Source organism: Microcaecilia unicolor, chromosome 5 (genome assembly GCF_901765095.1).
Source record: "Microcaecilia unicolor chromosome 5, aMicUni1.1, whole genome shotgun sequence".
Lineage (NCBI taxonomy): Eukaryota > Metazoa > Chordata > Amphibia > Gymnophiona > Siphonopidae > Microcaecilia > Microcaecilia unicolor.
Window position 1 is genome coordinate 77,234,142 of NC_044035.1, and position 16,136 is coordinate 77,250,277.

At 48.2% G+C, this 16,136-nt stretch overlaps 1 protein-coding gene across 1 annotated transcript in view; it reads left to right on the forward strand.

Annotated features, from left to right (window-relative positions):
- BTAF1 (B-TFIID TATA-box binding protein associated factor 1) overlaps positions 1-16,136 on the forward strand; it is a 620,170-nt gene that overhangs the window by 227,115 nt on the left and 376,919 nt on the right. The window contains 1 exon segment of the mRNA XM_030204965.1: positions 14,317-14,385. Within this exon segment, the coding sequence (XP_030060825.1) occupies positions 14,317-14,385 (69 nt within the window).

Genomic DNA, 16,136 nt, shown 5'->3' on the forward strand with positions numbered 1-16,136 from the left:
CATTTTTCTACAATATTAGCCAAAGATAAATCAGTTGGAGCTTGTCCAACATTGTCCAGTTCAGCCATTGGAAGTGAGACTGGTACAGGTATCTTACTCCAGAGACTAGAGGAGTCTCAGCTGAACCTACTCCAGTTCCCAGCTTTTTTTTTTTTTTTAAATATTTTTATTAATGTATGGTGCCATTAACATTACAACTTGTTCCATTTACACGAACATAACACTGTCATGAAAACAACGTCTTCAAATACGGCTTGCCCCCTTCCCAGAAAAAACACAATGACCTCCATAACGATTTTATGTTTATATCCCCTCCCATCCCTCCTCCCGCCCCTTATCCTCCCCCCTCCCCCCCAAATGGATGTTTCTCCTATTTACGCGCTTACTCTAGGAACCTAGACCAGGACTCTTCTGGCAGAGCAAGGTACGAGTTCTCCCCCACAGATCTCGATATTGGCGATTCCTCAGGGAGACAGCAGATTTAAGTGATATGCCTACCCAATAACACATATCTAACATGCAGTTCTTCCACATTGCTAGATCCGGGGGCTCCTCATCGACCCATTTTTTTAATATGCATTCTTCAGTATGATCATGGTCAACAGTACAAATTGGGACTGAGCACTTCCCAACCCTTGTTCTCGGAGAGACTCCCCGCAGCCCATCAAAGTAACCAAATACTTCCACTCCACTGTACGTTGCAAAATTTCTTCTACCAATCCCAACACCCCGACCCACAGAGCATGCAGTGAAGGGCATTCCATAAAGGAGTGTAGAAAAGTGCCCGCACTCCCCTTACACTTATTACACATGTCATCTTGCCACAACCCCAACACCTTCCCTCTGGATTTAGTGATATGTACCCTATGGAGGATTCTATACTGTATGTCTTGAAGGGAAGCGTTCGGGGTGATCCTTCTCAAATTGTTAAAGACTGCTCCCAGGCGTTCCACTGTGATATCTTCTACTACCTCCCTGCTCCATGTCTCCGCTAAATGTGTCATATGTGATGCCGATGATCTCTAATCATTTGATGCCACCTTGCCAGCCCATTACATGGCGAACTTGTTTGTAGAAAAAGGTAATCTAATTTAGTAAACCGAACTATAGTCCGACTCCTGCGCTCCTCACTCAGCACATAATCTCGCACCTGTAGGTATGCAAAGAATTGGGAGCCAGCAAGCTGTAGTTCATTTTTAACCGTTTCAAACGTTTGGAAAACTCCATCCTCCTCTCTTCTAAGTTGGCCTATAAATCTACAGCCTTTTTCCCGCCACCCGGTAAATAGCGACATTCCCATTCCTGCCGGGAAGTCCATGTTCTCCGAGGACAAGCAGGCTGCTTGTTCTCACTGATGGGTGACGTCCACGGCAGCCCCTCCAATCGGAAACTTCACTAGCAAAGTCCTTTGCTAGCCCTCGCGCGCCCGCGCGCACCGCGCATGCGCGGCCGTCTTCCCGCCCGAAACCGGCTCGAGCCGGCCAGTCTTCTTTTGTCCGCACTCGGTACGGTCGTGTTTTCGCCGTGTCGAGCCCCGGAAAGTCGACCTCGCGCGTCCAATTTATTTTGAGCGTGTTTTTTTCCTTCGGGAAAGTTTCTCTTAGTCGGGAAGTGCTCCGGAAACCCCCCGCCGGGTTTCGTGTAAATCCTCCCCGTACTTCCAGCTTTTTGCCCCGGTAAGTTTTCTTTCGTCGTCGGGGTAGGCCTCTTTTTGGCCTCGGTCGAGATTTTTCTCCCTCTAATTTTGGTGCTTCAAATTTCGCCATTTCGGCTTTTGATTTCGCCGGCGTGATTTTTCCGCCCATGACATCGAAGCCTTCCAGCGGCTTCAAGAAGTGCACCCAGTGCGCCCGGGTTATCTCGCTCACTGATCGACACTCGTGTCTTCAGTGTCTGGGGGCCGAGCACCGCCCTCAGAACTGCAGTCTGTGTTCCCTGCTTCAAAGGCGGACTCAGGTAGCGAGACTAGCCCAGTGGAACGTGTTGTTCTCGGGCTCTTCGTCGGCATCGGCACCGGGATCTTCGAGTGCATCGACATCGTCAGCGTCCAGACCATCTTCCTCGGCCGCCCCTGCATCGAGTGCATCGAGGCATCGGGCCTCTGCATCGGCGCCGAGACATCGGATAGCTGCATCGACGTCGGTGGTACCAGGACCTCGTCTGCTGATGTCGTCGGACGGTGGTGCATCGGGTGGAGTGCAGGTGAGGGCTGTCCATTCCCCTGCTGGTGGCGGTGAGCCCTCGGGTGGGTCTCCGCCTACCCTGAGGGCTCCTGCGGTACAGCCCCCCCGAGATCGACCTTCTTCAGTCTCGGCCCCGAGGAAGCGACGGATGGATTCGACGTCCTCCTCGTCGGTGCCGGGGAGCTCCGGTGACATGCTTCGGAAGAAATTGAAGAAGCATCGACACCGGTCTCCTCCCCGTGTCGGCACCGAGAGCTCTGGGTCGCCGAGGGATTCGGCACCCAGCAGGCATCGGCACGAGAGGACCGCTCACCCTCTGTTCAAGAGGTGTCGATGCGCTCCGCTCTGGACAGCCCGGAACAGCCTCCACGCCCGGAACAGGTACTGACGTCGACGCCTGCATCGACCTCTCAGCCTTTCTCTGCAGCCACTCTAAACGAGAGCCTCCGGGCCGTTCTCCCAGAGATTCTGGGAGAGCTGTTGCGCCCTACCCCTCCGGTACCGGCGGTGCTTGCGCCTCCGGTACCGTTGAGCGTGGCGCCGGCTGGCCCATCGCCCAGGTTGAGGTCCCCGACGTCGGTACCGCGTGCGGTGCCGACCGCGGCCACCTCCCAGGAAGGCTCCCCGACCACGTCGGCGGAGGGAGCTTCGCCGATGCGGGCAAGGGAGTCTACCTCTCGACGCCCCCATCGTGGACGGGGTTCCACGGAGTCGAGCAGGGTGAGGTTGCAGACACAGGTCCGGGAACTCGTGTCTGACACCGAGGGTGAGGCCTCGTGGGAGGAAGAGGAAGATCCCAGATATTTCTCTGACGAGGAGTCTGAGGGTCTTCCGTCTGATCCCACTCCCTCTCCTGAGAGACAGCTTTCTCCTCCCGAGAGTCTGTCTTTCGCTTCCTTTGTCCGGGAGATGTCTACGGCCATCCCCTTCCCGGTGGTTGTGGAGGACGAGCCCAGGGCTGAAATGTTTGAGCTCCTGGACTATCCTTCTCCACCTAAGGAAGCGTCCACTGTTCCCTTGCACCATGTCCTGAAGAAGACATTGCTTGCGAACTGGACCAAGCCATTAACTAATCCCCACATTCCCAAGAAGATCGAGTCCCAGTACCGGATCCATGGGGACCCAGAGCTGATGCGCACTCAGTTGCCTCATGACTCTGGAGTTGTGGATTTGGCCCTAAAGAAGGCTAAGAGTTCTAGGGAACATGCTTCGGCGCCCCCGGGCAAGGACGCTAGAACCTTAGACTCCTTTGGGAGGAAGGCCTACCATTCCTCTATGCTCGTGTCCAAGATCCAGTCCTACCAGCTCTACACGAGCATACACATGCGGAACAATGTGCGGCAGTTGGCGGGCTTGGTTGATGCTCTTCCCCCTGAGCAAGCCAAGCCTTTTCAGGAGGTGGTCAGGCAGCTGAAGGCGTGCAGAAAATTCCTGGCCAGAGGAGTTTATGACACTTTTGATGTTGCGTCCAGGGCCGCTGCTCAAGGTGTGGTGATGCGCAGGCTCTCATGGCTGCATGCCGCCGACCTGGAGAATAGAATCCAGCAGCGGATTGCGGACTCGCCTTGCCGTGCGGATAACATTTTTGGCGAAAAAGTCGAACAGGTGGTAGAGTCTCTCCACCAGCGGGACACCGCATTCGACAAGTTCGCCCGCCGGCAGCCTTCAGCTTCTACCTCTACAGGTAGACGATTTTTCGGGGGAAGGAAGACTGTTCCCTATACTTCTGGCAAGCGTAGGTACAATCCTCCTTCCCGACAGCCTGCGGCCCAGGCTAAGCCCCAGCGCGCTCGCTCTCGTCAGCAGCGTGCGACTCAGCAAGGCCCCGCGGCTCCCCAGCAAAAGCAAGGGGCGAGCTTTTGACTGGCTCCAGCAGAGCATAGCCGACATCCAAGTGTCAGTGCCGGGCGACCTGCCTGTCGGAGGGAGGTTGAAAGCTTTTCACCGCGCCCAGGGTGTTCACAAAGTGCCTAGCTGTGGTAGCAGCGGCGCTTCGCAGGCTGGGGGTGCACGTGTTCCCATATCTCGACGATTGGCTGGTGAAGAACACATCCGAGGCAGGAGCCCTGCAGTCCATGCAGATGACTATTCGCCTCCTGGAGCTACTGGGGTTTGTGATAAATTACCCAAAGTCCCATCTTCTCCCAGTGCAGAAACTCGAATTCATCGGAGCCCTGCTGGATTCTCGGACGGCTCGCGCCTATCTCCCAGAGGCGAGGGCCAACAACTTGTTGTCCCTCGTCTCGCGGGTGCGAGCGTCCCAGCAGATCACAGCTCGGCAGATGTTGAGATTGTTGGGCCACATGGCCTCCACAGTTCATGTGACTCCCATGGCCCGCCTTCACATGAGATCTGCTCAATGGACCCTAGCCTCCCAGTGGTATCAGGCCGCTGGGGGACTAGAGGACGTGATCCACCTGTCCACGAGTTTTCTCGAATCCCTGTATTGGTGGACGATTTGCTCCAATTTGACTCTGGGACGTCCCTTCCAAATTCCTCAGCCACAAAAAGTGCTGACCACGGATGCGTCTCTCCTGGGATGGGGAGCTCATGTCGATGGGCTTCACACCCAAGGAAGGTGGTCCCTCCAAGAAAGCGATCTACAGATCAATCTTCTGGAGTTGCGAGCGATCTGGAACGCTCTGAAGGCTTTCAGAGATCGGCTGTCCCATCAAATTATCCAAATTCAGACAGACAATCAGGTTGCCATGTACTATGTCAACAAGCAGGGGGGCACCGGATCTCTCCCCCTGTGTCAGGAAGCCGTCAGCATGTGGCTCTGGGCTCGCCGTCAAGGCATGGTGCTCCAAGCCACATATCTGGCAGGCGTAAACAACAGTCTGGCCGACAGGTTGAGCAGGATTATGCAACCTCACGAGTGGTCGCTCAATTCCAGTGTGGTGCGACAGATCTTCCAGGCGTGGGGCACCCCCCTGGTGGATCTCTTCGCATCTCAAGTAAACCACAAGGTCCCTCAGTTCTGTTCCAGACTTCAGGCCCACGGCAGACTGGCGTCGGATGCCTTCCTCCTGGATTGGGGGGAGGGACTGCTGTATGCTTATCCTCCCATCCCTCTGGTGGGGAAGACTTTGTTGAAACTCAAGCAAGACCGAGGCACCATGATTCTGATCGCTCCTTTTTGGCCGCGTCAGATCTGGTTCCCTCTTCTTCTGGAGTTATCCTCCGAAGAACCGTGGAGATTGGAGTGTTTTCCGACCCTCATCACGCAGGACGAAGGGGCCCTTCTGCATCCCAACCTCCAGTCTCTGGCTCTCACGGCCTGGATGTTGAGGGCGTAGATTTTGCCTCTTTGGGTCTGCCAGAGGGTGTCTCCCGTATCTTGCTTGCTTCCAGAAAAGACTCCACCAAGAGAAGTTACTTCTTTCATTGGAGGAGGTTTGCCGTCTGGTGTGACAGCAAGGCCCTAGATCCTCGCTCTTGTCCTACACAGACCCTGCTTGAATACCTTCTGCACTTGTCTGAGTCTGGTCTTAAGACTAACTCCGTAAGGGTTCACCTTAGTGCAATCAGTGCATACCATTACCAAGTGGAAGGTAAGCCGATCTCAGGACAGCCTTTAGTTGTTCGCTTCATGAGAGGTTTGCTTTTGTCAAAGCCCCCTGTCAAGCCTCCTACAGTGTCATGGGATCTCAATGTCGTTCTCACCCAGCTGATGAAACCTCCTTTCGAGCCACTGAATTCCTGCCATCCGAAATACTTGACCTGGAAGGTCATTTTCTTGGTGGCAGTTACTTCGGCTCGTAGGGTCAGTGAGCTTCAGGCCCTGGTAGCCCAGGCCCCTTACACCAAATTTCATCACAACAGAGTAGTCCTCCGCACTCACCCTAAGTTTCTGCCAAAGGTCGTGTCGGAGTTCCATCTGAACCAGTCAATTGTCTTGCCAACATTTTTTCCCCGTCCTCATTCCTGCCCTGCTGAACGTCAGCTGCACACTTTGGACTGCAAGAGAGCATTGGCCTTCTACCTGGAGCGGACACAGCCCCACAGACAGTCCGCCCAATTGTTTGTTTCTTTTGATCCCAATAGGAGGGGAGTGGCTGTAGGGAAACGCACCATATCCAATTGGCTAGCAGATTGCATTTCCTTCACTTACGCCCAGGCGGGGCTGGCTCTTGAGGGTCATGTCACGGCTCATAATGTTAGAGCCATGGCTGCGTCGGTAGCCCACTTGAAGTCAGCCTCCATTGAAGAAATTGCAAAGCTGCGACGTGGTCATCTGTCCACACATTCACATCTCATTACTGCCTGCAGCAGGATACCCGACGCGACAGTCGGTTCGGGCAGTCAGTTCTTCAGAACCTGTTTGGGCTTTAGGATCCAACTCCACCCCCCGAGGGCCCTGTTTGTTCTGTTCCAGGCTACACTCTCAGTTAGTTGGTAAATTTTTTAGGTCAATCTCAGTTATGTCCTCGCCGTTGCGAGGCCCAATTGACCAATGTTGTTGTTTTGAGTGAGCCTGGGGGCTAGGGATACCCCATCAGTGAGAACAAGCAGCCTGCTTGTCCTCGGAGAAAGCGAATGCTACATACCTGTAGAAGGTATTCTCCGAGGACAGCAGGCTGATTGTTCTCACCAACCCGCCCGCCTCCCCTTTGGAGTTGTGTCTTCCCTTGAAGTGTATTGTCTTGCTACATACTGGACTGGCCGGCTCGAGCCGGTTTCGGGCGGGAAGACGGCCGCGCATGCGCGGTGCGCGCGGGCGCGCGAGGGCTAGCAAAGGACTTTGCTAGTGAAGTTTCCGATTGGAGGGGCTGCCGTGGACGTCACCCATCAGTGAGAACAATCAGCCTGCTGTCCTCGGAGAATACCTTCTACAGGTATGTAGCATTCGCTTTCCCCACTAATGGCATAAATGGGCTAATCCCCTTGCCTGCATCCCCATGTCCTCTCCACCATCTCCAAGCCCGTTGTAATGCAGCCACATATGGGTTTTCCACTAACTTCCTCGCCCCCCGCAATGCCCAAGATTCTAAGACCGCAAAAGGATCGTTCGGCCTACACCAACTCTCCCAGAAACCTTGTAAGGCATAGTGTCCCTCTCCCGACATCAGTTCGTGTATCCACCGCATTAACGCTGCTACATTATATCTCCTCAAATCCGGAAGTCTAAGTCCTCCTTGTGCTCTGCCCTGTATCAACTTAGCAAAGGCAATCCTAGGGCATTTGGCATGCCAGATAAAAGTACCAACAGTACTGCGATACTTTTTCTCCTCTCCCTTTCGCACCCACAGCAGAAGCATTTGTAATGGGTATAAAAGCTTAGGCAATAGCACCATCTTAACCAACGCTATCCTTCCCATGAAATTTAAAGGCAAGTCTCTCCATTTTTGACATTTTTCTAGTTCTTCCAGCCGGCTTACTAGATTTCTTTTATACACCCAGGCCTGATCCGCACTAAGATATACCCCTAAATATTTAATACTATCTGTGGCCCAGCGTAATGGGAAGTTCTGCGAGTCTCTACAACGACATCGACCGCTTACGGGAAGCGCTTCTGATTTCTGAAAGTTGATGCTGAGACCCGAAAAAGTCCCAAAGGCCCGGATAAGTTGCATCACCAAAGGTAGAGTTCTAGTCGCCTCATCCATTAATAATAGCATATCGTCTGCAAATAAATTTATTTTATATTCCTCTCCTCCCACTCTTATGCCTTTCAAACTCGCCTCTTGTCTAATTCTAGCTGCCAGAGGCTCCAGCGTTAAAATGAATAATAACGGTGACAACGGGCATCCCTGCCTGGTTCCGCCCCCCAAAGAGAAAACCTCTGTCAAAGAGCCATTTATAAGAATTTGAGCTATCGGTGAGCTATACATAGCTCGGACCCAAGACAGAAACTCCCCTTGGATGCCGAAGTGCTCCAAAATCCAGAATATATATTTCCACACCACCTTATCAAATGCTTTCTCGGCATCCAGGCTGGCCAAAACCGCGTCCCCCGTCCGTCCTTTCCCCTCCATTAGAATCCGACTCACTTTCAGTATGTTTGCCGACGCAAATCTCCCCTTAAAGCCCACCTGATCTGGATGAACCAGACAGGGGACCACCCGTCCCAATCGGTCCGCCAACACCGATGCCAAAATCTTTACATCTTGGTTCAAGAGGGAGATTGGTCTGTACGAGCCCACCAACTCCCCGTCTTTCCCTGGCTTGGGGAGTACCACTAAGTGTGCATGATTCAACACTGGTCCCAGACTACTCTGCTCTCTGATGTGTTCACACATAGCAATAAATGGATCTACTATCATATCCTGAAGGATTTTGTAATATTTCACTCCCAGCCCGTCTGGACCCGGTGACTTTGCCAACGGGATGTGCTTGATTACAATCTGAACTTCCTTCCCTTGTATTGGCGCGCTCAGCATCCTCTGTTGCTCCTCTGATACAGTGGGCAGTCAAACCCCCTCCAGGAATTCCCTACATTTATCCTCAGAGAATGACCCTTCTTTGTATAGCGCTGAAAAAACATTTACAAACTCCCTTTTAATAGCCGGAAGTGTAGCACAAATCTGCCCATTCTTGTCTCTAATTTTACTGATAAATTTCCTGGCAGGCCTCTGGTTTACTAGAGACGCTAACATCTTACCCGTTTTGTTGCCCCACCGATGTAACTTGTAGTTATACAAATTGACATTGTAAATCGCCTCCTCGTCCAGGACCTCCTGTATTTCTTTCCTGCACTCCATGTAAGCCTGCCGTTTACCTATAGAGGAGCAACCAATAAGGGCCCTTCGCGCCTCCCGCAACTTCATGGTTAGATCTTTAAGTTTCATCCCTTGTTTTTTATTTTTCGAGGCCACGTATGAAATAATTTTCCCTCGCAACACGGCCTTCGCCGCTTCCCAGAAAATCCTCGGGCTCACAGACTGCTCTTCATTATCGGTTTTATATTCCACCCAGCTCTTCCTTAAATAAGAGCAAAATTCCCTACTCTGATATAGAGCCGGGTTCATCCTCCAGCGGGTTGGACCCTCCCTGCTCCCCCATGCCCACTCTGCCCAAACGGGGGCATGATCAGACACATCTGGCTCTCCAATTCCCGACCTTACCGATGCCAAACCTACCGAGTGGGAGACAAGCAGGTAGTCAAGACGGGAGTGGGCTCCATGAGGGTGGGAAAAAAATGTGTAATCAGTATCATCTAAGTGTTGTTGCCTCCAGACATCCACCAAATCTAATTCTCTCATGAGAAAGTTCACCCCTTTATCTTCGTGATCCTTTTCTGCTTTCCTTGGGGGTTTGCAATCTATTGACGGGTCACTGGTAATGTTAAAGTCCCCCCCTACAACAAGTTGGTAATTGTCTAGAGACATCAACCTAGCTGCCAACAAGGTGAAAAATTTATGACAATACACATTTGGAGCATATACATTACAAAGCCCCACCTTAATCCCCTGTAGCACTCCTGCCACTATCAAAAATCGCCCTTCTGGATCCTGATACATTGTATGTAAGTCAAAAGCAATAGATTTTCTGATTAGAATAGCCACCCCCCCCGCTTTCGCCCATTGTATGATGCATAATATATGTCCCCAACCCAGTCCTTCTTCAATTTCAGGTGTTCTAACCTGCTGAGGTGAGTCTCTTGAATCATGGCCACGTCAGCTTTTTGATGTTTCAGAGCCTGCAAAATTTTTTTTCTCTTTACTGGGGAATGTACTCCATCTACATTCAGTGATATAATTTTAATGTTAGCCATGCATCTCCATTTGTCTCCAAGCAGCGTGAGAGTCTATTCCTCGTGTGGCCCAAGGGCTTCCCAGCTGAGCCCTCGGTAACCAGAGACATTTGCTCTTGCCCCCCCCCCCCCCCCCGTGCCTCATACCATCCTCGTACCTCTCATACATTTGCCACTCCCTCAGTCCTAGAGTTAACCAAAGAAACATCCAGTAATAAACCCGCCCTCCCACCCTCTCCCCCTTCCCCCCCTGCACATCCCTCCCTCTACCCGCCTCCCTACCCCTTTCTCCAACCCCCAAACCCCTCTTCCCTCCCTTCCCCTGCCCTCCCTCTGCACACATCATATTCCATTGTTCCATCATCCAGACCCACAGCTATACACCTCTTTCCCCCCAACCCATCATTACCAACTCTATTACCCCGCATCCACCTCCCCCTCCCGTAGAGTATGTACCCCTCTTCTGACACTAACCTATGTGCGCCCTTACTCTTCCTTACCCCATGCTCTAAAACTACTAAATAGCCCAAATAGTCCACAACCATTTGCAATATATCAAAAGAAGATAGAAATGAGAAAAAGAAAGAGACAAAAGAAAGAAAAAAAAAAAGGGGGGAATATTAATCAGAATTGTAACAGTGCATACAGAACAATTAACGCAACTTTAATAGTATGGGGCTTTGTCTGTGTAACCTCTGCTGGGACCGATTTGAAATCATAGCTTATAAATGCTATCTCCAGCAGTCCCACCCGGTCTTCTGCATCCACCTTCTGGTGTCCATGCTCCATTCTGTACTCAGGGTCCACCATCTCTTTCAACGACAACATCCCCGATCTTTCTGATCCTTTAACCTATGCGCGTTTCCTCTTCACTTGTACACATTTATACACCTCAGGAGCCTCACACTTACAAAGGTCCATAGTCCCACCTCATGCTCTGATCAAATCCTCTACTTTTATAACTTCTCCACGAACTCTGCCAGCTCTTTGGGGTCGGTAAAGAAGAATACTTTATTATCCTGTACAATCCGCACTTTAGCAGGAAACATCAAGGCAAATTTCACCCCTCTGTCAAAGAGCCTTTTGCAGTGCTGCCCCATCTTCCTTCTCTGTTCAGAGACTGCTGCTGAGTAGTCCTGAAAAAGCATCAATTTATGCCCCTCATACTCCAAGCTTTTCTTCTTTCTAAAAGCCTGCAGGATCATTTCTTTCTCTGCATAATTAAGTACCTTCACAATCACTGTCCGGGGCTGCTTTTCTCCTTCCTTCAACACACCTATTCTGTGAACTCTCTCAATCTTCAGAGCACCCTCAGCCATTTGAAGATCCAGCTGCTCAGGTAGCCATTGTTCCACTAATTGCCTTAAATCTCTGTCCTTAACTGATTCAGGGATGCCAACAATGCGAATGTTGCTCCTCCTGCTTCTATTTTCTTGGTCATTTACCTGCTGTGCCAGCCTCAGGCATTTCTGCTCCAGTACAGCAATTCGCGCCTCCGCGGTCTCCATCTTGTCCTCTTGCAGGGACACTCTTTCCTCAGCCTGCTGCAGCCTCGTGCTTTGCCACTCCACCGACTCACGAATCTGCTCCACTGAGGCTTGAAACTTGGAAAGCTTCTCTTCCAGTATAGCCGTGACCTGTTGGATGAGCCCCTGCATTGTATCTGCAGATTGGCTCGTCACTCCCGCAATCTCTTTTGCCGCCGCCATCTTGGGGCTTCCGTCCAACACACGTGGTTTTTGTAGGCGCTGATTTTTCGCTGGCATACCAGCCATCTACCTGCACACTGGAATTGCAACCACCGCAGACAAGAGCCCTTGGTTTCCGCTACTGTTCCAGGTATTTTCTGTGCCAGCTGACGGGGTCTATGCGGGTTAACTTTTAAAACTTAGAAGGAGGCTGGAGCGGAGTCGATCTTCGGACATCCGCTCAGCAGCGCTGCATCACGTGACCCCCAGTTCCCAGCACTTTAATAGAAATGGAAACCATCTTAGGAGACCTGTGCTTGGAGTCGGCGAAGGAAGTCATAGGTAAGAGTGGGGTTAGGGGACCCCCAAAGCTTAGAGATGCACCTGAATTCGAAGTAGATGTTGGCACAAAAACTTCATAGCTCTTGTAGCTGTTGTGGGTTGCACATTTTCTGTCCATAGGTCCTGTGAACAGAATATTTTCTTGTTAATCTCACCTTAGATGCTGCCTGCCTAGCCATTAGCATGCAGCTGTTCATCTTGGCTTTATGCATCAACCTCTGTGCACATTTCAGCTGAACAGCCTTTGATCCTGTTTCTGTCAAGAACATGATGAAACACCTTAGAACTTCCACCAAAACTAGACTATTAAGTGCTTTTATGCATTTAGGGTGGGGCTTAATTCAGTTGTCAGGTTACAGTCAGGTTTGCAGGGTATCCATAATGAATATGTATGAAATCTGTATATAGTGTAGCCAGCACATGCAGATGTTTTTATACATATGTATTGTGAGATTCCAAAATCCCGGTGGGTCGAGAACCACTCATTTAGTGTATCTCTGGCTGAATAGCGCGGGGTACAAATAAAAAAAATATATATATAATGGGTTTAAATGACTATCTTGCAATTTTATTTCTAAGAAGTACTAGCTGCTGCTTCTGTGAATTTGTTTTTATATATGGGGAAAATTAAAAACCTAGCTTTGGTTAGTGGCTTTCCTGCTAATACTTCAAGATGTAATTCTTATGTTGAATAGCTATTAGAAACCTTGAATATAATGGTAGATAAGGCTGTAAGGCAATTTTTCTTCAATTTTGGAAATGCTGTATTCCTAGTTTCATTTTTATGGTGTTTCTGAAGAACATTAAACTTGATGATGCAATATCCTGTAAGAATAGTGGCCAGTACCCAAAGCCCCTTATGCAGCCTTACTGATTACTTGTCAGAAGGAAATATTTCAGAATACTGGCATGAAGAACATATACCCCAAAATGAAAAAGTTGCGTGCCAAAATTGCTGATCAGCATGCAAAGTTGCGTACGCAAGGTCTGTTGCACATGCACCTTAATAGCTTAATTAGATTCTAATTGACCTTAACCAATTGGCTGTAATTGGTGTTAATCATTCCCTTTTGGCACTTTTGCACGTAACTGTACTTAGTGTTTTGGAATGTGGATCTAGGAGGGGAATGGGTGGTGGGTCAGGGGCATGTCAGGCATTTACACATGTGGGTTATGGAATACAAACATTTACACGCCTAACTGCCTACAGTTAAGCGTGAATATTTACACCAGCCATTTACTTGCGCTTAAAGTTAGGTTTGTAAATGTGGACTTAAGCTAGCATCCACAACTGCCATTAAAGAATCCTCACTTAGTACACATCATGCCAGTGTCTAACTTTAGGCAATCTGTTGAGATGTTCCCCTATAATGTGCTGGCTGTATATATATTTCTAGAGAGTGGGATAAGGGGTGTTCGAGGGGTTGGGTCTAAAGTTACACAGAGGGAGAGAAATCAAGCTGTGCTCCATGTAAATTAGATTGTAAAAATGAAAGGCTTAACTTTATCCTATAGTTAATGGGTAAAGTTAGGCTTGTGTTTTTGCTAGCTAAATTATGTGGGTTACACAGCTCAAATTCTGCATGGTCAAACAGATAAATTATCAAGGTAACTTTATGCAGTCACCAATCTGATTAATATTACTGTTTCCTTTTTGTCCATACCAGACCAGTCCAGGACAAATAATGAGTTATGTCTGTCAACCAGCAGATAGCGACAGAAAATAGTAGTTCAAGTGATATGCCCCTTGCGGGTATCATGGAGAATGTTCAGTATTTTTCTCTGGCTCCAATTGGATGGAAGTTGGACTGTGCAGTTTCTCCTTGGTGCTTCTTAAAAACTTCTAACCTAACTTTAGACTATGTGTCAGTTGAGCAGGCCGTTACTTCTGGTCAGATTTTGCTCCTGTTATATATATTGATGCTAAATCTAGAGCAAGGGTGACACTTGATGGTGCCTAGTATCTCCCTCCTCTGGTTTGAGACATTATAAGGAGTTGAGGCTAAAGATTTATACTACCTTCTATGTGAAACGGCTGCAAGAATTTGCTCTTTATTGTTTGTTTTTAGTATTCTTACATTGCTGTTAATATATTATGTCTGTTCAAAGAGGTAAGTTGTAATTCTTCTGTCTAATTTGTAGCTTTGTTTCAGACTTTGTTTTGTGTTTTTCATGGTTTCTAAGGTCTTTTCTGTCTCCTTCGTCGACCTTAATGGTCAGATTGAGGGCAGGCATCCTCAGCCACTTCATGTTCTGTTTCAGCAGTTTATTGGTGAAACTGCCGTTTGTTTTCTGGTCTTAATTACTCTTAATTTTTGTAACAAATCAACGCAATAATTGTAATATAATTCCTTAATCTAAGCCTGTTATTATTAACTTTTTATTTATTCATTTTTTTTTTTTTTAGACAAATGAATGGCCTTTGGAAAGCTTCTGTGAAGAGCTTTGTAATGATCTTTTCAATTCCTCCTGGGAGGTAAGAGTTATGTTACTGATTTGGGAAAATAGCATGTTCTATTCTAAGTATTGGATTGTGGGAATACAATACTATAATAAATTTCATTTTGGTCACGCCCTCTCTTAAAATAAAATTTTTAAACCTTTGGTAGAAAATATTTAATAATGATGGTAATCTCTAACAGATGTGGTTGTAAAATGATCTGTCAGGCGATACAGCTTCATTAGAATTTATTCTCATATCCAGGAATTTTTCTTGCAACATCCAGATACCTGAAAATTCTCATTTAGATATGTAACAAACTTAACTTTTTTTTTCTAATTATAAAGTGCCCATTAATATGATTTGCAATTTTGTTACTTCATAATACATCTAGGGGATGGCTCAGTTTATGCATCGATTGCAGCATTCAAGTCTAAAGTTCCTTTTATCTGCAGAATTGGCAGTAGACAGCCTTAATCTTTGCACCCTGGCCTCTTTACATTACTACCTTTCCTTTTCCTGCTATACTAGGATGAGACTGGTGTTAATGGAGTTTCTATGCACAGGAAACCTGCACTAAAGTTTTCAGCATTATAGGTCATCTTTTTTGGAATTCCTTACCTGCACACTTAAAATCAGTGACTTCCTTCACTGATTTCCATACGCCCCTTAAAACCTTACTTTTCAAGGATGCTTATCACGTCTAACTTGCCATATCCTTTTTAGCTACCATGTCGTAGTACAACTTGTACAAGCCAGGGCATGCAGTGTTGGGACCGCATAGGTCAGCAGCTTACCTATATTTCAACTCATTAGAATTCTGTTTTCCTCCCTACTCCTTACTGTTCTTTCCTACTCGTTCTTTCTCTCTGAAGACCCCTGCCATAGTGTGGTATATCAAAATCCTAATAAACTTGAGATGAGAGACAGTCATTGGTGGGTATGGAGGAGAAGTTGATGTAACTTACTGGTTAAGAGATGTGGGGGGGGGGGGGGGCCTCGCTCCTAACTTTTTCTTGTTTCCTCTAAATATTATCTGTTCCATGCATAAGAAATGCTTGTCAGACTGCTATAACATCTTGTGCAGTAACTTCTACTGTGGGCATAGCAGCTGTTGGGCTGGGAAAAAGTTCAGACTTGGGCCAGTAAAGTTTCACTGGGCTCATCGGGACCTGAGCCTCCTCCCTGCCCGGCATCTGATGTTGAAACGTCAAACTGCAGAGAGCAAGATCCTGGACCACTGACCATGAGGCAGGTTTCTCAATTGATTCCTGAGAGGGTGTTGGCAGCTAGGATGCCTGAACTGTGTTCAGAATCTTTGATGGAGAGTAACGCCATTGCAAGGAGTGATTAATCTGCTGAATCAGCGTTCTTCTCAAGATGCTATTTCCCTGGCCTCCCTTCAGCCACTAAAGAGACTAGAGATGGTCACAATAGAGACTTTGTGGTGGGTATAGAAAATATGCATAAGGTTTATATTGATGTCCACCAATATTAAACACAGTAATAATGAAAATGAAGTACCATCTCCACTTAACCTTCACTAAATATAAACCATAAACAATGTAAATTCTAAAAAAAATATTTTTATAATGTGCTCAGTTCACCAGTGTGTTCACCTATATTGTGAAATAGTGGAAACTGGATTGGGAACCATCATCGCACATCAAATGTTCTGCATGTGTAAATGATCAGAGTACGGACAACTCACCGAACTCAAATGAACTAGCGCTGTAAGGATTGAACCCAAAGGTTCTGTTAACCCACATTTAACAGATGTAAAGCCA